Source organism: Caloenas nicobarica, chromosome 2 (genome assembly GCF_036013445.1).
Source record: "Caloenas nicobarica isolate bCalNic1 chromosome 2, bCalNic1.hap1, whole genome shotgun sequence".
NCBI classification, from domain to species: Eukaryota; Metazoa; Chordata; class Aves; order Columbiformes; family Columbidae; genus Caloenas; species Caloenas nicobarica.
In genome coordinates this window covers 32,022,101-32,045,383 of record NC_088246.1, presented here as the reverse complement: position 1 = coordinate 32,045,383, position 23,283 = coordinate 32,022,101, and the positions used below count along the sequence as shown (strand labels likewise).

General features: G+C 41.6%; 1 protein-coding gene across 1 annotated transcript; it reads right to left on the bottom strand.

Moving 5' to 3' along the window:
• Positions 1–1,483: 1,483 nt before the first annotated feature.
• TSPAN13 (tetraspanin 13) lies at positions 1,484–22,391 on the bottom strand. The gene is made up of 6 exons (XM_065628410.1): positions 22,243–22,391; positions 8,612–8,779; positions 7,428–7,508; positions 6,493–6,606; positions 6,046–6,156; positions 1,484–4,957 (listed from the first exon to the last, which is right to left on the bottom strand). Exons 1-6 carry the CDS (start codon positions 22,303–22,305, stop codon positions 4,883–4,885), a joined length of 612 nt encoding a protein of 203 aa, XP_065484482.1. The 5' UTR covers positions 22,306–22,391; the 3' UTR covers positions 1,484–4,882.
• Between the last annotated feature and the right edge of the window lie 892 nt (positions 22,392–23,283).

Genomic DNA, 23,283 nt, shown 5'->3' with positions numbered 1-23,283 from the left:
AAACTTGTGGGTTGAGATAAGGACAGTTTAATAAGTAAAGCAAAAGCCGCGCACACCAGCAAAGCAAAACAAGGATTTGTTCACTACTCCCCATGGGCAGGTGGGTGTTCAGCCACCTCCAGGAGAGCAGAGCTCCACTGTGCATAATGGCAACTTGGGAAGACAAACGCCATCACTCCGAATGTCCCCCTATTCCTCCTTCTTACCCCAGCTTTTATTGCTGAGCACGACGACGTGTGGTCTGGGATACCCTCGGGTCAGTCAGGGTCAGCTGTTCCAGCTGTGCCCCCTCCCAGCTCCTCGTGCACCCCCAGCCTCCTCACTTGACTCCATGTGAACACCACTCAGTGACAGCGAAACATCCCTGTGTTACCAACACTGTTCTGGTCACAATCCAAACACAGCACCACACCAGCTACTTTGAAGAAAATTAACTCTACCCAGCCAAGCCCAGTACAGGAAAGCAGCTTTTTATCTCCAGTTCTAGCAGCCAGCTAAACGCTGCATTGCTCGGCCTGCTTTATCTCCATTTATTTTCTCATAGCACCAACCTATGTCGAGCTGTCATTATCAGCCCTTTCTTCACAGCTTTTACAGAAAAGTACTTGCTACTAGAGGATGGGATTGTTTACATGGGGGTTTTTTGTTTCTTCTTTTAAATTGGCTGCATTCTGAAGTGACCTGAGGATCATCTTACCTACTGGAAGAATATTTTTTAAAGCTAAAAATTGTTGCCCTTAGAAGATTCCTGCTTACATTGGAATTCAGAAAAGCCTTGAGATGATTAATAGAAGTAACATTATATTGAGTATATGGTTGGTTTCGTGATGGTGTTACGGCTTGTGATTGCTCATTTACAAGCCCAAAAGGCATAAGAGAATTCAGAACTAAAAGAAACCCTGCAGCTGAACACATGGGTGTACACACCACCAGTGAGAAACACTTTGCCCAGGACTGTACCTCCACTATCTCCTCAGCTTTTTGGCAATGATGTCAGCCATCATTGTTGTCACTACTATTACCATTACTAGCACTACCAGTCATGATGATGACCACAAGAGAGGAACACACTTGGGAGGGTAGGACAGGTAAGAGAAGCATGGGTTTCAGCTCAAAGGAACTTCTCAGCAAAATTAGAACCCGCTAATCTGTCTCTGGCAAGCTATGCAAACCCTACCACCCAGAAAACCTCATGTGGCACCTGGAAACAGCCTCAGACATGCAACCGAGTATTCCTTCAGCAGTTCAGCAAGATGTTCCATTCTACTGCAGCACCCAGAAGAGAGAGGGGGAAAAAAGGATGCAGTGGGGGAAGCTGCCTTTGCCATCACATTTTACAAGTCTGTTTTTCTAAGACTCCTCAAGTAACGTCATTTGCTTAAGCAGATGTACTGATGCATATCGTAAAGTGGATATAAGGCAGAATCTACAAGGGTCTAGTAGTCTATGTGCTATAGATACAAATACACAAGCTAGTTCAGCCTGCAAGTATCAATACATTTATTTTTGAAACTGAAATTAATTTTTTGCACTCAAGGCACTTGTCATTTGCTTTTCACCTTAGCCAAATTTTCAAGAATCTTAATACATAAATGGTCAAATTAATTCTGCTTTTTTCATCCTCCCCTCTAAATGCAGATTATTTAGCCCTGTAGAGGCACCAAGCCAAGCTAAGATACCTAAAAACCTCTTCCAATTTCTTTGGAAAACCTGGGAAATCATTGCTGAAGTACATACAGTCGGTAACCTGAAGTACACAGGATGGATGGGGTTTCCAGAATTCCAGTAGCATTCATACAATCTTTAAATAATTAGGCCTAAAATAATCATGCAAGCTAGTAACACTAGCACATTTCTACTCATCAGCTATAGACTTTAACGTACATTTTTACAGGTATCAATTCAAGTTTTGCAAGCTTTTTCTTTTTTGTAATAGTTCTTCTCATGTGAAACAAGGCAGATGCTGCACGGTGGTATCAGTATGTTAGTTATGATTTGGATTCACTTTCTCAGATTGAGCTAGAAGAATTATATTTTATTATTTTATAGCCAGTTACTTATATGTGATGAAAATGTGTAGATGTCTTGAAGGGAGTCAAGGCAGCTTTCTACATTTTCCTAGAATAACCAACTTTAAGAAAGCATTTCAATGTAACTAAGGTCCAAAAAAAATCTAATATAAGCATTACGAGTACTCCAAGTTAAACGGCTTCGTTATTTTGATACTCCGCTGTTGCTGTAAACAGCTTCTAGAAAATCCAGTTACAATTAAGCCCAGTTCTCAATCATATAAAAATTAAAATGTCTCTCTAGAAGCCAAACAACAACAAAATCTTTATATGAACAAACTTATTTTCTCAAGAGAAAAGACAAAGCAATGAAAAAAGAAAACTTTGAAGACAAAACCCACCAAGAATAGGCATAAATCATTCTTAAAAATGCTGTATTTCAGCACATCAGAACAGTGCATTTCTTGTATAGTGACATGCAAGTCAGGCCTCCCTCCCCCGAGGGAGACGACTCTCTTCCTCCCAAAAACCAAAGTCAGACTCAATGTGTTTTATTGTCCCCCTTAAGAATCAGGTTATGAAAGTGAATCCACACTCTGATGCGAATTTTCAAGGTTTGTGCTGGGGTTTTGTTTTGGTTTTTTAATCACAATCTTGAAGAGACAAAGTAGTATCAATATGATAGAAAAACTTTAATCGAGCCATACAATCCATTGATCTGTCTTTTGACTACTAAAATAAATTCAGATGTTTTGAGACATGACACTTCTGAAGTGGTAACATTTTCAGTATTTTCTCAGTGATGCACATTTACACTCCAGTATCACCTACCACATTTATGAGACCCAACCCACCTAAAACTGAGTACTAAAATAGTTAGGACAGAAGTCAAAATTGACACAGCAATGTGGTATTATCTTAAGCTTCATACACTTTCTTCGTAAGACTTCTCCTTTAATTTATTACAGTGAGGTACAAAATACAGAGCCCATCTAGACTAGGAAAATTAACTCTTGCTGAAGGCAGTCACGAGATGGTCACTGTCCTCTTGACAGGTATTGAGAACGGCTGGTTAGTTGCTTAAACGGGACAGCACTTGGGGGGGGGGGGGGTGAAAAAATGCTGCATACTTTTACATTACACTTCAGCAATAATCTGAAGGCTCTTAAGGTCTTTCAGTACATGAGTGGACTCTTACACTGCACGTACAAGTGTGTGCTTGAAACAGCTGTCAATACTTCTCGACATACGAAGCAGTAACTCAGAGGAAACACCAGGAGATGGCGCTGACAGCAGCTGTGGAAGAATCAGCTACACCTGAAGAGAAAATGTCTTGAGCAAGTTCTTGAGAGCACTCTTGAGAGCCTTCAGGTTCAACTCTTCCCGTTTAAAACCTCGAGACAATTCCTTCTTCAGGAACACCAGGCTTTCTGAGGGGCACGTAAGTCAACTTCTTTTTGTCTCCTTTGCGGGAGCAAGGAGGCATCTCCCCGGTAAAGGGAGACTATGAGAACCCACTTTATCTGCCCTCACTGTCTCTCTCACTCAGCTGCTGTGTACTTGGCAAATGGCCTTAATACTCTTCCCCCTTCCCTCCTGCGGAGCAGTATTCAGGCTACAGCAGCTGCCAACCGCACCAGAAGCAGCATCTGAACACAGTGCAAGTCTGCAGTTCAGTGGGATCAGAAACAAGCGGACATTATGCACCCTGGGTGTCGCAATGGCTGATGTTCCTGCTGATGCACCGCTTCTATGACAGGCTAGAAGAAGGACCCTGCTTTCCTTCCGCTCAGAAAATACTTACTACATGGATAATGCACCATTCCAACTTTAATTCTTTTATTTTTTCTAAAACAAAACAAAACAAAAACCACTACTGGAAACCACCACTGGTTTTTTTTTAATTTTTTTTTTTTAACTTTCTTTTTCACACATTTTTCAATCTCTCATGAAATCAAGACTGTTAGCTGGATGACAGAGGAATATACACTGCGGAGTTATTACAACAATAATTTTACACCATCTGAGAAAATAGCTGTACAACAACTTTCCAGACATCAAGTTTCTTACATTAAAGATGACAGACCACTATTGATTCTGATGTGCAAATCCCAAACTTCATTCACATGTCAAAGAAAACAAAAGTTTCAAGTCAAAGTGTAATCAGCTGCAGATTACATTCTCCTGATTTTCCTCATTCATTGTTCTCATAGTGAAGATATTCATTAAAAAGTAAATAATTATTTTTCTTCTCAACAAAATTCTAAAGCTACCAGAAAGCCAAAACAAACAGGGAAGGGGAGGGGTGAAGACTACAGTAGTCATTAACATATACTTATGTGCACCACAGAAAACAACAAAGCTTCTATTTTTACCTTAACAGGAAAGTGGGAGACCATTACTAAGACAAAAAAATCTGACTCAAGTTCATTTCAAATCCTAATCAAATCATACCGTCCAACCATCCACCATATAATTTTAGCATTTTTATGAGAAATCATGTGAATTTTTGTAATCAATGAATACAGCAGAAAATACCATAGTGGTTTTTTGGACACCAGAGAAGCCAGTAGTGCTATAAAACTCACTGTATAGAGTTCAACACACCAATTACCAAAATCTTAACAGTTATTTAACCAGCTAGGAGCAGCAATTTGACTCTGGCCAGCTACCAAATGCACCAGTCTACTTCAAGATAGAGATGCTTAGAAGAATACTGCGAAATTAAATATGAAAACTACAAATTTCTTATGGAAATCAAGTTTTCTTTTGGGTACATGTAGAATCCCTATTATGGAGAAATACCAAACTACAGAGAGTCAGCATTTTGAAGTAGAGGGTGCAGAGAGAAGATTCAGTCCTTTATAAACTTATCAAAGAAATGCACTAGGGTTTGCACGAGGATCCTTTTGGTTCCTGTATCTATACGTCAGCCAGACTCCTAGAATCTGAAAAGAAAAACCAAAGACTTTAAGCAGAGGGTCTCCAACCTCACGTTCCATCACTTTTACACAATTTGTTTTAAACATAAAATCCTGACAATGAATCTCTACTACAAAAGTTTAGGATATTTTACTATTGCTAAAACTGCACAACCACACACCAGTTTTCTTAATTAGAAAAAAAACAATGCACCTTCAAGAATTCATACCTAGCCACAGAGAGAAGAACAAAGCAAAAAAGCCAAAACTGTACCTGCAACGCAGTGCAAAATATTTTCCATATGCATATCTAGCATTAAACTTCCCCCTCCCCAAATGATAAATATTCACAAGCCTGTTATTCGTGTAATGCTAAACACACCCTCCAAATTGTTTCATTTTACAGCTACCATTTAACTATAAGGTTATTCTTCTAGCACAGTTTCAAATCCTGTCATTCCCCCAACCATGTTTCCCCCTCCCAGCAGCTTCACATTTCTAGTAGAGAAACTGAGGGCAGATGTCAGAGTGATTCTGTTGAAGTCGCTATATCTCCTTTATTGCTGCAATATCTACAGACTTTCTGAAAAGTGCAATAAGCAGCAGGAGTATTTTCATGTGCCCTACTGTGGGGTTACTAAAGACCTGCTCCGAGGACTTTCATCCACCAACCAATAAAGCAAGTATATATATAATCTGGGTACTAAAGCAAAGAGTCAAGCACCTTTCTAACGTGATGTTTAAAACATAGTTCACTCATCACGAAACTGTATCCTTGCACTACAGGAGGCACAAAAGAAAAAAAAAATCCCAAAACCAGAAAGCCCCAAAGACTGCAAAAATTTGAACTTTAGAGCACCACATTTTAATGTGGTATCTAGTTGTGGTTTGTAGTCTAAATAATGAAGTTGTAAGAACTCCCTGTGCTGAATAAAGACAAGCCCTCCTTTTGGCAGACTTAAACAAGCTGATAGCCTGGAAAAATACGACCCAATTAATTATTTGACTCCTGAGATGGCACTGAGAGTTCCTGTAACAAACCCTCTAAAATTAATTATTTCATAAAACAAAGCCTTAAAAGTGGGGAAAAAGCACTACATTTTCTAACCTCTTACCTCTGTGAAACTGAAGAAGAGTCCTATGCCTCCAACAAATCTCAGCACCATTCCAGAATATTCTTCTATTATTGGTGCACATGGTTGACACTGGTGACTTCTAAAACAATCCTGCAGCAGATATATAAGCAGAATGGCACTCCATTTTCTGATGACACTTCATTGAGTGAAAGCATCTAGTTATCTCTATAAAAGACTGCCAGCCATGGACAAAACTCTAGCAGTTTTAAAACACTCCAAAAAAGCAAGTATATAAAAATGACAATGGAGTACAATCTTTGCAGGGTGCTGTGTGATTATGTCTCCAATAAGTTACCTGGAGAGCTCAGCATCACTATAACAACTACCTTACACATTTCTTTAAAAACTCTGATTTCTGCAACTATGAAAACAGTTGTATATATTTGAACAAACACAATGACGTTCTTTCATGCGTGATCAACTTACAGAGGAGCAGACTTCATTCGGATCAAAAACTCTGAATCCACAACAATTGAGGTTTCTCTCAATATCTGTTCTCGCGCTGTTAGTGTTATTCCATCCCACCTCTAGAAGTTGACTCTAGAACGCATAAGCAAATACATATTATATTACTTGAACTGTTTTGCATTTAAATTTGAAACCAATATACTAGGCCAAATTGATAATTCCCTGAAATCTTCAGATCTTGAAGTCTAACAGAATAATATATTAAAGTATGACTTGAATGTTCAAACAGCCTGTATAGCTAATGAAATAGCAGCACCTGGCAGCAGCACATTCATGGTCATAATTCATTTTCTTCCTTTCTTTTTCCTAAACCTAACAAGAGCGCTAGTAATGGGACCCGCAATTCGTCTAACTGGGACTGCTCAGACTTTAAACAAAAAGTGCACTTACATATAAAAGCTGATTATTTAGTCACTGTGCCCTTGCCTGCTTCTTATTCAGTTTAGCCTCCACACCCCATGGAAGCTGGTTTTACTTTCAGTTAAGGGTCACCTCTGTTCCTCATGCAGTTACAGCCTTTTCAGCTACACCAGAACAATTCAGAGGCTTTATCATTTTAATATTATGATTATTGTAGATATCACCAGCTTATTTGGAACTGCTGAACACATGATATAGTCAAGATATCATGCTGCTACACTCGTGACCATAAACGCAGACAGGAAGCTTAAAAGCAAAATAAAACACAGCTGAAAGTCATTTTAGGACCCAGATGTATTTCTTTCTAGCTACCAGAACCAAGCACTGCCTAAGGTCTAGTCCTTATTTAAAAGGATAATGCTGATTTTCTTAAAATATGCTCTCCTCATTTTGTGGAAAATATTCATGTGTGTGTACATACATTTATAGTATTATGCTATAGATTAACTGTGAAGTCAGGAAACATTTCTTACCTGCTGTTCCTTGTTTAGTGCCAAACAGGCACAGGAGACAGAAAGCTGGACAATAAAGACTAGCAAAAGAATAATCATGTACTGGAAACATTAGTTAAGGGTATACTCTCAAATTTTGCTTTTGTAACATGTTTCTTGCCTAGCAAGTTAACATGAGCAGAGAGATTAATAAAAGCGGCTTTGAGAAAGAAAAATCTTAAGTCAATTTCTCCAGCTTTAGGGACTCGTGTCCTCATTTCAAGATACTTCACTTCAGAAGCAAAGAAAATATTTTTCTGGGTATTGCACATTCAGATTTTTTTTCTTCAATGACATAGCCTTGTAAGACAACTTTAGCCTAGATTAAAAAATAAGTGAGAGTTGCTTTTGGAACATATCCTCACACACTTTGGGACTAATGCATCTGAAAACAGAATAAATCAAAAAGAACAAACTTTGATACAAAATATCCCATTTTGAAAGTCTTCATGATTTGGCTGCTGTGTTCAGAAGCAGATATTTATCTCACACAATTGAACTGTTTGTAAAGTGGAGGTCACTACTTACTAATAGACCACAACTAGAAAAATAAAGACTTTTATCTGATGAATCTCTTTTCTCATCCGAACTGATCAATTTTGTTATGCAAGACAGCACCACACACTGCTTACAGTGTCAGTGAGCATAAAGGGGCAGCAAAGCGCACTGAGAAGGCCTGTGCTCATTTCTAGACTGGGTGTACCAGTAGAGACAAGGTATGAAAGGAAGTGCTGCTTCTTGACAGCCTGTACTACCCACAGTGCATTCCCCTGCCAGCTGCAATCAGCTCGCTATCTGGAAGTATCACCTTTCTCTACTGCTAAACATTAATAGTTCACATACTCTAACTTGGTGTAGGGTTGGGTACGCAGTAAGAAGCACCTATGACAGTGACCCACCACTAAAAGCTCTCAAAAAATCAGAATATTTTATTTTTTAAAAGAGGAGATGCAAATACTTCCATCTTCAAAGCATAAACAGGGGAGGAAAAAAAGGAAGCTGGAATAAAGGGGAAGGAAATTTAATTTAGACTGCACTTGACCAAAACAAGGTTGTGCATTTCTGTTCTGTTTCTGAAGCACCTTCTACATCCGTCTCAGCTGACAGAGCAGGTTGTTTACATGGCTTGAACAAAGTGTGATCCAAGTAACGCATTAGAAGGATACAAAGAACAGCAACACTTGATGATGTTTCACTGCACCAATCAATCCGACTAAGGCAATGAGGAAGAGGAAGATTCCTACTGCAATTGCCACTCCAACAACTCTGAAACTAGAGATGAGGCCGAAGCCGATTCCCCATGCCGCAATTCCAATCAGCAGCAGACTGACCAGCTGCAGGGAAGAGAAAACAAAAAGTTAGTCTGCATATCAAAAGAGGGTCAACCTACATACAGCTACATTCTTTACAGTAAAGTTGTTATTAGGTACAGTTTTTCTTTCCAGTGCAAAGAGATGCAGCACAACTCTAAAAAAACCTAATCCTCCACTTAATTATGGAGATCACTTCAGTTCCAGATGTTTTAAGGCACATATATTCTCCAACACTGCTAATGTGGAGCTGTTACAACCTAATCTACCTGCAAATCAAGCCACATTACGTTATCTGCAACTGACTAGAGACACTTAAAGCAGAATTGACAAATAAGCTAAAAATCATTGGCTTCAATCACAGAATGGAAAAATGAAAATTCCAGATGTCTTCTGAAATGTGGGCAGTGTATTCAAAGAAAATAGGATGTACAGCTCCACAGCTCTAAACATGTAAAAAAGTGCACTTTGCCAACTTACTGTAATCAGGAATACAGCTATATTAGTTCATTAGAGAAGCTTCTACAAAGTTCATGATATAACACAACAGTTAACAAGGTCACACAAAAATACTTTTTAGATTTGTATCTCAAGGACTTCATGTAGGAAAACAATAAAAGTGCCCTGTCTCTGGTATGTATTTCTGCAAGAAAAATAGCTGTACTATGAAGTCAATCCTATTTCAATCCCCAAAATGCTCTTACGCTGTTTCCTTCCTTTTAAAGGTGGTATTCAGGGAAGGTATCACAGAATCACAGAATGCTAGGGATTGGAAGGGACCTCAGAAGATCATCTAGTTCAATCCCCCTGCCGGAGCAGGAACACCTAGATGAGGCTGCACAGGAATGTGTCCAGGCGGGTTTTGAATGTCTCCGGAGAACGAGACTCTACAACCCCCCTGGGCAGCCTGTTCCAATGTTCTGTCACCCTCACTGTGAAGAAGTTTCTTCTCAAATTTAAGTGGAACCTCCTGTGTTCCAGCTTGAACCCATTACCCCTTGTCTTACTGTTGGTTGTCACCAAGAAGAGCCTGGTTCCATCCTCGTGACACACACCCTTTATATATTTCTAAACATTAATGAGGTCACCCCTCAGTCTCCTCTTCTCCAAGCTAAAGAGACCCAGCTCCCTCAGCCTTTCCTCATAAGGGAGACGCTCCACTCCCTTAATCATCTTCGTGGCCCTGCGCTGGACTCTCTCCAGCAGTTCCCTGTCCTTCTTGAACTGAGGGGCCCAGAACTGGACACAATATTCCAGATGAGGTCTCACCAGGGCAGAGTAGAGGGGAAGGAGAACCTCTCTCAACCTAATAATCACCCCCCTTCTAATACATCCCAGGATGCCATTGGCCTTCTTGGCCACAAGGGCACAGTGCTGGCTCATGGTCATCCTGCTGTCCACCAGGACCCCCAGGTCCCTTTCCCCTACACTGCTCTCTAATAGGTCATGCCCCAACTTATACTGGAACCTGGAGTTGTTCCTACCCAGATGCAAGACTCTACACTTGCCCTTGTTATATTTCATTAAATTTTTCCCTGCCCAACTCTCCAGCCTGTCCAGGTCTCGCTGGATGGCCTTCTGGCATGTCAGCCACTCCTCCCAGTTTGGTGTCATCAGCAAACTTGCTGATAGTACACTCAATTCCCTCATCCAAGTTGTTGATGAATATATTGAATAATACTGGCCCCAGAACTGACCCTTGAGGCACTCCACTAGGTACAGGCCTCCAACCAGACTCTGCCCCATTGACCACGACTCTCTGGCTTCTTTCCTTCAGCCAGTTCACGGTCCACCTCACTACCCGATCGTCCAGACCACACTTCCTCATTTAGCTATGAGGATGCCGTGGGAGACCGTGTCAAATGCTTTACTGAGGTCAAAGTAGGCAGAATCTGTCCCAGTTAGTTTACTGGGATTTATTGTTAGGTGGGCAGGAAGCTCCAGCCTTTCCTGTTTCCATGCCAAAAGCACAGAAAAAAAAAAAAATTCCAACATGAAAAGCTGAAGAGAAATCTGTAATGAAGTACAGCAGGAGGGAAGCAGCAGACAAAGCCAACCCAGATGTCCAACACATCAGTTGCTTAACACTCTCATGTTTGAAACAGAGTTAGACCTATGCATAACTTATCACCCATTACGTTCTCTGTTAAATAACACCAATTCAACATACATGTTTTAACCTTAAAAAACCCTGACCTCACCAAAAAATACTCAGAAGTTGTATCATTATTAAAACCAAAACAGAACAAAAAAAGGAAACAGTAAGTGCTTAGTCTAGTCCAACCTCCTGGCTTTATTTGACAACAAATGCAGAGCAAGCACTTAAAGAGTTGTTCACCAATTTCCATTCAAATGATGTATCTCACAACACTTTACTGCTTATCCAGAAAGGTGAAAGAAGTTAAAGGTAAGAGGAAATTCCCAACTTATCCGCCAATTTGAGTATACTTAACCTAGAGCCGTGCATTTTTGTTGGTTTTAATATCAAACATGTTTGTGCATTTTTTCAAATTAAATACCTTTCAGAAGACTGAACTAAGTAGCGCTGCTTTTGAAACAAGGAAATCTAAGGTAACATCAAGTAATCCAGTAAAACAAGTAGTCATGCTTATCGAGGTCAAACACAGTGTTTTTTTCATTGTGTTCACACAAGAACACACCTCGAAAAAACGTTTTTACCAAAAGCCAGTAATCCACAGGAGAAATTTAAGAGTCTGCATGAAGGAGGATATTTGTCATACCGTCACCTCTCTCTTACCACATGAAGAGACAAAAGAACACTATAAAATCCCAAAGAATTGTTCAATACCAGTAGAGTTCTAGGATTAATTCACGTTTGTCTTTGTTTCTCAAACAAAAAGCCTTAAGCTTAGTTAAAACCAAAACACAGGGCCAAGATATCATGAATCTGAATTACAGGGAGGCGAAAAGAAAAAAATAAAACAAAGCCTTGGCTCTGCCACAGACAGATTTTCTGAATGCATGCTGCAGAAGGCTATAAACTTCCTGATGTTTTATGTTAAAAATTAGCCTTGCTAATCAGGTAGTTAAGTGCAAGACCTACCTGTTCTGATCTAGGCCCATTAACTTTATTTCATTGTCTCATACCGCTGGGAAGTTTTATTTTTCCACATGAGCATCAGAAGCAAACAACAAAAGAAATCCCATAACCCAATTTCCAATCAGAAAGCACTGGCTGATGTCTCATGCTCTGCATCAGCTTCTAAGCTCAGAACTTACACTGCCACTACACAGCTCGTCAAAGTGTTATAAAAAAATCTCAAAGGCAATGCCAAATTTCAATTTATTTCACGAAGAAAAGCAGAAGAAACTTTGCTCCTAATGATTTTCACAAACATTTTTTCTCCTGTCTGAGCTATGACTGCAAATCTTTATTTTCACCAATCTGCCTCCAGGACATCAAAATGTGTATTTGTTCAGCTCTTTGCTCATTTCCTAAGAGGTCTAAAACAATTAGATGAAATGAGTTTTATTCTTGAAGTCTCACAATCAGAAGAAGAGACCTAAAAAAAAATCTGTGTTTAAAACACCTACTGGATAAATGCAGTGCACCAGCTGCAGGGTACCAGTTACTTCTTGCAGTTCTCATCTCAGCTTCCATTATTCTGATGACATATACAAGAAATTAGTGTGTATGACACTAAAAGTTATTACTGTGGCCACCTGGTCCAAAAAGCTTTTCTGGTAGAAACAGCCACATACTGAATCTAGAACTGCTATGGTTTTCAAGTGGAAAAAGAAATGTCTCCGGCTTTTGAACCCATTGTTGAACCTTAGATGTTCAGGAAACAGGTGACTGGCTTTGAAAAATAAAGTAACATAAAATAGTTTAGTTTCTCTTTTGATCACATTCTAGTTTTAGAGCCAGTGTCATTTTCAAGCTTTACCACCACAATACTAAGGCTGTATTTTCTCTTCTTTCACATGACAAAGTCGTTCATTTTCTAATTCCTTAAAGCATCTGCAAGTTCAGTATGATCACAAATCCATGCTACTGGGCTCTGGTTGCCAAGCTATGTGAAAATGCTATATCCACCCAGGCAGATACATGATTTGGATCAAAATAACTATTGGCTACTCCAATTCTGGACACTTAAAATTGTGGAACACTGACTTCGTGTTTCAAAACTGCAGGTTTACAAACCATACCAGAAACAGATTTAGTATTTAGTTCCTGATTCCTCTGCATGTTCACCGAAAGATGAAATTATGGTTATTTCTTCATTTTCAGGTTTGGCTTGGACTATCTGAATGTTGAGCAATAAAACTATATATGTAGATATATAGTTTTATAGTGCCATAACGTGAAAAACTAAGGTAAACACACACCACTACCAACAGGAAAAAGTAACTTAAGCTGTTTTGGGAAGAGGTTTTACAAGTCCGTAAAACAATGCAAGGCTCCTAGAGTCAGGCACTGTTCAGCCACCAGAAATGACTACTCAACAGTGCTTATTCCAGTGTTTTGAAACAAAAGGATTTAGATGCAATATTTCTATAAGTGAAGTTGCTAAGACTTTGTAAAATGTACCTGAAACAAAATTACTTCGTGACCCTAACTACTTCTAAATGAGTAATATATACATTCTAAACATACAAGCTTTATTTACTTATTTAAAAAGCCACCTATTTCTGTTAAATAAAGGAAAAAGGACTCTCTGTGGAGCTTCTGAATGTCCCGTTTTATTTTACTGAAACCACATTTAACAGCATCAGAACTCCCCCAGATAAAACAGCGTCATCCCTAGAGGACTGAAGTACATGTGAAACTCAATGTTACCTACAGGAGTTTACTTATATAAAGCTAGCCTTGGCTACTAACGCTTCAAATATTTGCTTGGTAAATCCACCAGAAACATACGAAGTCACAGTCCAGTTTTCAGTGATTAGGATGGATCCAGTTTCGCACAGTAGTCTCATTAGTAAGCTGGAAAGGCTTTGGTTGAAGAAATGGCCTGTTAGACTGAATGACAATAGGCTGGACTGCCGAGCTTAAGGGTAGTAATCCACATCTTAGCATCCAGCTGGTAGCAGATACAGACCTTCAAAAAAGCCGATACTGGCACAAATATTGTACAGTATCTTCATCAAAAACATGGGTGATAAGACAGAATGAATCCTCAGAAAATTTGTGGGTGATACCAGACAAGGAAGAGTGATTGACTCTCCAAATAGAGATTCAACTCAGATGGACCTTGATAAGCTTGAGGAATAAGCCAACAGGAAGCTCACGAAGTGCAAAATTCTGCTCCTGGGGTGCTTCAGTGGAGCCTGGGAATGGACTGGTTGAACAACAGCCTGAGATAGACCTGGGGATCACACGGGTTGCCAAGTTGAGTATAAGCCAGGAGTCGGCTCTTATTGCAAACAGGGAAAGCCAAGAGGAGTGCAATCATGGGAAACTCAATGCTGATGAGACTGCTGCTCAAATACTGTGTCCTATTTCAAGCCCCCCAGGCTGAAAAGAAATTTGAGAACCTGTAAAGAGTCACCAAAATGGCTTGGAACCTTGAGGATGATGTTTGAGAAACAGGTGATGGAGCTGGGTTTGTTTAATCTGACGAAGAGGCAGCCTAGGGATAATCTAATAGCAACTGAAGCTGAAGGCGCATTAGAAAAACAACAGAAGCAAACTCTTTGCAGTACTGACCGAGCACAAAACAAGAGGCAACAACCACAAGCAATGGATTTGGAGTTTACACTGGACATCAGGAAAAACATCTGCTAGGTGGTTTGGTGCCATACGCAAAGAGGCGATAACCTTTGTTCTCAAGGTCTTCACAACTCAGCAGACAAAGCCACAGCTGGCAAATGAGTGTTATTCATAAATCTGCTATGAGCAGAAGCCTGGACAGATGAGTCCCGGAAGTCCCTTCCAACCAACACTCCCACACATCACAGCCAGCTCTTCCACCATGGAAACTTTGCGACTCTCCACACCAAGCTTTAACAGGCAGATAAAGGACAGATTTAGCACTTACCAAGGACTCCTCTGTATCATCTACCTCATTAAAGAGAGACTATAACCAGCTCCTAAACCCCATATCAAGAAAACACCTTCTTACAAGCAGTAAGAAGCTCTCTCAACAAAAGAGCAATGAATGATTCCTCAAGAGTACTTACACAGCTTCAAAAACACAAGTCTTGTTCTCAGAAGTGATTTTAAAGGTCCTGTTCACTTGAGATGCGTTTACATGGAAAGTCAACAGGCATTGAGAGTAAAACAATTTATTACAATCTCAGGCTGGAGAAATCTGTCTCACAGGAAGATGCTAAAAGCACATACTGTCCACAAACCAGAAAAGCAACAGAGCCAGGGGCAGTGAGTTAAATTTAGTATCTGTATTTACTATATACTATATTCTCCACCAATACAAACTCTGGCAGTTTTAGTTAAAAAGCACACACACAAACACAGGCTTAGCATAATCCAAAATATAAACTCGTCAATTTGAAATTAAGTAAATGTTTTACTGGAACAAATCTATAGGTAGCACAAATTCTAAGTGAAGAGCAGTAGTTTTCACTATAAGATCAAGTGCTTTTTCTATGGAGGAAAACAGAAAAAAAAAGAAAAATCAAGCATACTGCCAATAGACAAAAATCTTACTCCAATATCAGCATCTCTATAGGAAGGATTTTAGGGACTGTTAAACTCAAGACCAGTGGAATGGATCAGACTCCATTTTAAGTTACCTCCATTGTATTTTTATACATATATACACATGCACACACATTTGAACTCCAGAGATGTTTCAAAAATAACAATTTCTAGACAAAGGAGAATTTCTTTGTCACGGAGGTAAAGTCATCAGAAGTTTGATTGCCCTATTCTCCAGTTAACTTCTGATTAACATGATTAAACCATTAGCTTTTACCATACTTGTCGGGGTTTTCTTTCCCCTTACTGCTGCATAAATTACTACTCCACCTAAAACAAACAAACAAACAAACAAAACACAACAAAAACCCACTAATTTGGTCTATTCTTTAAATTGAAGTTCTCCTGTGCACATAGCTGCTCATTTCCCTCACTCCTGTACTGGAAAACTGCATTACTCTTCATAATTACCCCTTGTGTACTATGCACAAGCTTAAAGTCTACTTTACAAAAAGAAACCAAGATTCTGACATATTATTTCTCTCAATAACGCCACTGAGAAACAATTCAAATGTCAAACCCATTTCCTCCTTCCTTCAATAGCAAGCCACAAGCAAACCTGCTGTTCTGATTAATTAGCAACTTTTCGGCATTTCAGCTAGCTTGGAGTGCTCACTAGGAAGGAAGTCATGTGCAGAAGCCAGTGTTCCCACTGTTTTCTTGTAGCCTCAGCCCAAAGAGGAGTTTAGTAAACAATGGACTTCAGAACTTAAATTTCAAGAGATACAGCCTCACCATTCCCGTGTAAAGCGATTATATAGCATCTACACTGGTATCAGCAACGGAAATATCTACAGAATAGCCGTCAGGCTGGATATGGAACAGGAACTCAAACCAGACAGATTACACACATGAAGCAACACATCCTCCCTAACCTCTTTCTCTCTCCCCACATGTAAGTTCATATTCCATTTCTTTTAAGAGGGCTTTCAAGTTTAAACCTCAAATGGTATGCATTTTGAAGGCAGACATTTCTACCAGCCTCCCCTTCAACTTGGCCAATCATTTCTGCACAAACATAGAGAATCTAGAAGACAATTCTTCTGGTCCCCTGCACTTGATCCAAAAACACATTAAAACAGCAGGCAGTACAAAGTGGTACATATTTAGCAAGCTAAGCCTAAGCTAAATTGATTTCCATCACAGCTGTAAGCTAGCCGAGTTGTAAGCAACTTCATCACCTTACAGTACTTCTTCGGCTTTACTGAAAGTACAGTAAAAGCTGAGGAGTAAGGAAAGCTCTGGGTACCTACAAAGGATTTCTAACAGCAAAATCTTGCATGTTTAGGCAACTTAGTTAAATGAGGAGTAGTCTGGTTACTGAACAGCTGTGAGACACATGACGTAGAACAAGCAATTTATGTGAAAGGCAGAATTCTTGTCTCTTATCATGAAAGCCAGTTCTTTCAGTTTGACGGTCTAGTTCAGAGTTCTTCATGTTACTGGCCAAATAATTACGAACAAATTGGTTTTGACCGTGTAACAAGCTTCTTTCACGTTAAAATGGCAGTGAGATTTAACCCGTTTTGTACTCCCTGCTCCTTGGAAATGCAAGCTTTCTGCTGTGTAGCAGGAACAATTATCTTCTGCAATGTTTACTTTTGCTTGTTTGTTCATTGTTCTTTAAGAAGTTGTGAAACGTTCTCAGGAACATAGATGCTTCTTCCACACACATATCTCCCTCAACATGAAAAAAAGGAGCAGTAAGAGCACAACTAGTAATTTAAGCTACAAAGCTACTACAGGGCATTCAAAGGGCTTCTCGATAATTGTGCTGGTTTTAAAGTGTCCACCTGCACCACTAGGATGGCTGCAAACATCAGTGGTATCAAAACATACCATGCTCCATATAGCCTCCTTCTTCTGTGTCCTATCATTCTCCAGTTTTGTCACCAAAGGCAGTCTGCCTTCCAGGCTCCAACACCACTATGCACTCTGTGCCAGACAAGTGAAAAAAACCCAAAACAAGCTCATATGTGGTCTAAAGACCCTGTACATGTCTCAATTCTGACCTGCTACCACAAACTACAGTCACTTTGGCTATAAACTGGCACACAGTATAGCTGAGGGCATTCCCAAGCACTGACAAAAAGTCTTAAAATATATATTTTTGCTGTGGTCACTCTTCAGTATTCTCCAGCATGAGCATAGAATCCTTCCAAAAAAAGCCAATGAAAACAAAAATCCCTGAGACTAAATTGACATGACCAACATTAACCTTTCCTGCCACATACCTACGACCTTCTGTACCACGGTTTTATTTATACATCAATACCAGATAGCACAGCTTATACTGCCGCCTTAAAAATGTCCTTGGGAAAGACAGAAATGGCTCCAGGGCAACCTGCTCCCTCTGCTGAGCATCCAGGTAGGAGGATGAGATAGACCATCCCAGCACAGGCTGGTGCTGGGGCAGACTCCTGACACCGTTCTCCCGAACGCTGACCACAGACCATCAGGCTCAGCACACAGCAGGATACTTACTGGTCACTTCTTACAGCTGAAAACAAGCTTATACAAACCAAAATGGAATTAAACTCCGAGATCGCAGGTTTATTCACCACTGTGAAATTGACTGGCACATGAGGCAAGAACTGTGTTTCTATAATTCCTGTCTGCTACTACCTGGCTCCACATGGCTATTACTGTGGTCAGGAACTATCAGAAAACATGGAAAACAGTCACATTCCCTTTTCCTAGGAAAATCCAGATGTTGCCTGTGCCTCAGACACCAGGTTTCCCCTATGCAGAGAGAACAGAGATGGATCTGGCAGATCTGCACAAAGATGCAACATGCTCACACTTCTGCATCAGGAATGCTGCAATTAAGACAAACGCTATTAAAAACCCTACTGTGCCAAATATGTCCTGCCCAAATCTGAGAATCCTCATCTGTGCATACTTCCATAATACAGGAAAAGCAATTTCAATAAAGACAGCAGAAATGAACTAATTGCACTTCCAATAAAAACTGCACCCAGAAAACAACAGGCAGCAATAGGGAAGGAAAAAAACCAAACGACCAAATTAAAAACCCCAAATCCCAACAACAAAAAAACCACAACACCTTTCAAATACAATGCTTTGGAAAGTGATACCAAAACCAGGGCACTTAACAGGCAGTCTAGAAAAAAAAGTTCAGAGAGCAAAGCATTATAAAAAAAAGTAAATTATTTTTATAAAAGTACTCTTTACTGTTAAGAGGAAAGATGGATGCTGTTATGGAATGACCTCTGTACTACTAAAAAATACACACTTTTAATGGTAAAGGTACCATATGTTTTATTTCGAATCAAGTGGCCACTCCAGTGTAAGAAAAACTGAAAGCCTGCTTATCAAAACAAAGGCAAGATGTTTACATACTGAGAACAAACAGTTCATGTTTGCTGCTGTAGCAATAATTGACAAAACCAGCAAACACCATGCAAATGAACTGTCGCTTGTTTGGGTTTTTTTTTTCATTTAAATATTTAATCTTGCAACCTAGCTACCACTCCAATGTTTCATCACGAGCTATGACTTAGGGATTTCCCTTTCCTTTCTGAGAATCTGATTTGAAATAAGATATCAACTGTTCACACTGACACAATTACTCGAGACTTGCTTGGAAAGAACGCTGTCTACCTAAGGAAATCCTTGTCTGGTTCAAGTGAGAAAATATTGGTGGAGCCAGCATCTAGGGTTCTTATACCTGCAAGATTAGAAGTCTTGCTTTACATACACATCCTTGAATTTGGCTGAACTCTGTGGACAGGCTTTTTAAACAGTTTGCAGGGATTTGTCATTTGATGGGAAATGTTAATATGATCGAATAAATAACAACAAAATTGGTCAGATAACCAAAACTAATATTTTAAATGTCCTTGTATGCAGACAGCTCTTCCATGTAAGACTTTATTCTAGCAATACACATCATTATATACACACTGACTCAACAAACAGTCAATTAATTTCCTCTACTTTTACAATACCCATAAGGAACCAGATTGAAGGTAGCATGACGCAGCACAGATGCCAGAATTACTCATATAAAATAAATTTTAAAATAGAACCATGGCCTAAGGACATTAACTTAGTTCAGAGAAGAACCGAAAGTCGTCAGGAAGATGCCATCTGAAAAGAACGTTAAGTGAGCAATTAGGTTAGTGGGTTTCTGGTTTCTTGCCTTATAGCAGTAACTGATTTATTACTGCCAGGACATATATTTTTCTTGGTGCACTAACATAAAAAGTAAAAGAAGACATCATTACAACAACCAAACAAACAAAATGAAGCTCAAATATCCTATACCAGGAGTGTTTTAAAGAAAAGCAGAATATAAACTATAACCCCCAATATACAGTTCTGAGGCTTAACATCCCAAGCACAGGATACAGAAACATCAATGCTAGCTCAAAAAACAATCAAGAAGTGTTATCTACTTAAGCTAATATCCCTTTTTACCTTCACTGCTCCCCACTAATTATTACTCTGAATTAACATTGTTAAAAAAAGATGATGATTAAGTTCTTGCTCTGGTTGTCTTCTGCGTTTTTTTTTCCAGCTGGGAAAAAATAAGTCCATCGTTCATTGTGCTGTTGCAACCTATGTGTTGTATTGTCAGGTTTCTGTCTAACTGAGGAACACAGAAGTCCACACATTTTGCTGGATGAACTCCAGCAGGCCAACACAACACCTTAAATGTTATTTCTGCAACTCAGAATTTAAAAGCATTAGTCCTGTAACTTGCTTATAACTAATAAGCAACACAAGCGATAGCAATTGGATATTGCAGTTACTATAATTCAAAGAAGTCACTCTTTCCCTTCAGCAAAAACTTATGTTCTGCATAGGTCAGATGAAAGAATAGCAAGTTGACACCCACAAAGTAAATTCTGCTCAAGGATACACAAGACTAGGATCATGGGTGCCTTGTACAGGTATCACAAAGAGAACTACAAAGGTCTCAAAGATCAATCCACCCTTGCTGAGGGTAAATACACCCAAGACACCAACCAGACCCCTTAGATCTGGTTAATATATGGCTGTAGGACTAAGTGCTGGTACCTTCAGGAAAAAAAAAAAAGGACATCTGCTGTCCACACGACATCAAAATATTTGTGTTTGTATTATGTTAGAAAGATCCACATTTCTCTCACTCTTCTGTCACACAAGAGATAATAACAACGTCTTGCATTAATCTCTGATTTATGGAAAAGAGAAATCAGGATGGGGCAATCAAGGTATAACCCCTCCACCAGGATGAGGCAACCCCATGAAAGGCTGGACCAGATAATCTTGTGAGGTTTCTTCCAAACTGGGCTACTCTATGATTCTAAGTTATCTTAATCATGAGAATCCGTATATGCTAAACTTACCTCCAGCTACAGATGCCAAGGGCAACGCTTACCTGCTCCCCTCTATTCTGGCTGGGGCTAGCATGGGCAAACCATGGTATCACTGTGATCCTGGGTGACTTTCACAGTGAGCAGGCTGGGCTCCCCAGGCATGCTACAGAGACTTCTCAGGGTCATACTCCACAAGCTCCTCCAAGGGAGTACATGCATAATATAATAGCACAGCCTCTCCTGTATTAAGGTTTTTGTTCTGCTCTTTTCCAAGGGAACGAGGGTCACTTCATGGTCCGAAGAATATAATAACGATCAACTCTGGCTTTAACGCAGGCGGCTTCTATATCCATCTGCACTCTGTCCTAGTGGTCACCATCAGGTACAGTAACCGCCAGCTAGAAGCCTCCTGTCTTGCCTTCGGTATGAGATCAGACAGTGCTTTCAGAAAAGCACTGATACAACTGCCTACTAGATCTGGCTGACTCCAGTTTCAGTCTGCTGAAAGTCATTCCCAAGCACAGTTGTTAACATGAAACATTAGAAGACATACTACCTCTCCGGATGTGCTGTGAGAAGTCATTACATGTAGCCCTGTTTCTTTCTATTTCTGTGTCATTTTAAAATAAATAACGAAAAGAAAAACCCACAGCTGTACCACAAGTGGAGATTTTGCTGTTCTCTGTTGAAAACAGGTCCTCCAACTTGCCTGAACAAAAGCAGGCACCTGCACGGAGCTCCCAGAAATTCCATTATTTCAGTTTAGTATATTCCTAGTTTTCCCCACACACATGTTCCCACCACCCCGAAGGAGCCAGACTTTGTAACCCGCTGGTCGGTCCCAGGAGAGAGCCGGGAAGCCCCTCACCACGGGGCCTCTCCAGCGCATCCCCCTCCCTCTCCAATGTGCTTTGTACAGGCCCCGTAGGGCCCAACGCACCGACACGGCACTTGTCACTCACCGATCTGCACTTAAGTCGGTGCTACTCCCTGGTTGGGGAATAACAAAATAAACTCTCCCTCGCTCACGCCTGGGTTGGCGCAGCGACATTTGCAGGCAGGGGAGAAAGGGCAGCGGCGGCCCGGGCCTCCCCTCGCCACGGGGCCGCCCCCACCGCGGCCCAGCTGTGGGGGGCGCAGGAAATGAGACCCCGGCCCGTGTCACCGCTGCCCGACCGCCCTGGATTTCGATCCCAGGGAGCCACGTCCCCGCCGTGACAAAGCCCGGCCTGACCGCTGCCACCTTCCCCCCGCCTCAGCCGGAGGCCGCGACCGAGCGGCGGCCCCGGCGCGGCGTCTCCCCGGCCCCTCAGCACCAGCCCGCCGAGCGGCGGCCGCCTCAGGCCGGATTGAGCCCCGACACCTCCTCACCCCACCCTGCGGCAGAACCCGCAGGGCGAAGGGGACCCCGCCGGGGGACCCCGCCGGGGCAGCCCCCGCCTCTCCCGCCGCCTCGCCTCAGCGCGGCGGCCACGCACCGTGTAGAGCAGGTTGAGCGCGCAGAGGCAGTTCTTGGAGCAGGCGAAGCCCCCGCACACCATCGCGCCGCTGCCGCCGCCGGGAACCGCGCAGCGGGAGGCGAGAGGCGGGGGGCGGAGAGGCGCCGCCAGCGAGCGGGCGCGGCCGCAGCAGGTGAGCGGCGCCCGCTGCCAGCCGCCGCGCCCGCTGATTGGCCGCTGCCGGGCACAAAGGTAAGAGTATGCAAATGAGGAGGCGCGGGGGGCGCTGGGAGCGTTGGCAGCGTTGGCGGGGCCGTGCGCGCGCCCGCCGGCCCCGTCACCCGTTATCTGCGGGCACCGGAGAGCTTCCCCCGGCACCGGCGGTGGTGTCGGCCCCGCAGCTCTTAGTCCCTCTCTCGGGGCGGTGGAACGCGGGCTGCCCGCCGGGAGCTGCCCGGCGCCCCGCCCGGGCTCAGTGCACCAGCCCCGGGCTGGCAGCAGCGCCTGCCCCGCCGCCGCGGGCTCTGGTGGGGAGAGGGGAACCCGCTGGGCCTCGCCGAAGGGTGTCTGGAGGAGTTCGGCATCTCCTCGGCCGTTTTGTTTAGGGAACGAGAGGTTTCTGCTTCCATGGTGGTCTGTGTCTGTAGTCGTGACCTAATCCCCTGTGTAATCAAAAGGAGACATTCAGGGATTTACTTTGCCAGGGCACTTAAGTATTTGGAGTACTGTTACAGTTTTACCAGCTATTCATCAGCATATTTATTTCTATTTTTAAAATTTTGAGGAACGGTCATGTTTCTACTGTGATTCTTCTTACATATTTACATCTGCATATTTCCTTAGTGTGAGAGTTAAATATTTTTGCCTGAAGGTAGTCAAACAAAATCCAGTAATTTCCTACTAGTCAGTACCAAGTTCTTGTTAGCTGTTTTTAACTGGCACGGATGGTGTCCCAGTTCACCGGTAGCTTCCAAAATCCTGTCTCTGCAGTTGCCGTGGGCTGGGCTCACCGTATAATGCTTTGTAATAACTACAACAAATCTACTGACTGCACTTCAGCACGTACATGTTGCAGGATCA

Coding starts and splice junctions, on each gene's coding strand:
- TSPAN13 (XM_065628410.1), bottom strand. CDS start 22,305: ATGGTGTGCGGGGGCTTCGCCTGCTCCAAGAACTGCCTCTGCGCGCTC. Junction 8,780..22,242: donor CGCTCAACCTGCTCTACACG/GTGCGTGGCCGC, acceptor TCTTCCCTGCAG/CTGGTCAGTCTGCTGCTGAT. Junction 6,607..7,427: donor CACTAAACAAGGAACAGCAG/GTAAGAAATGTT, acceptor TATGCGTTCTAG/AGTCAACTTCTAGAGGTGGG.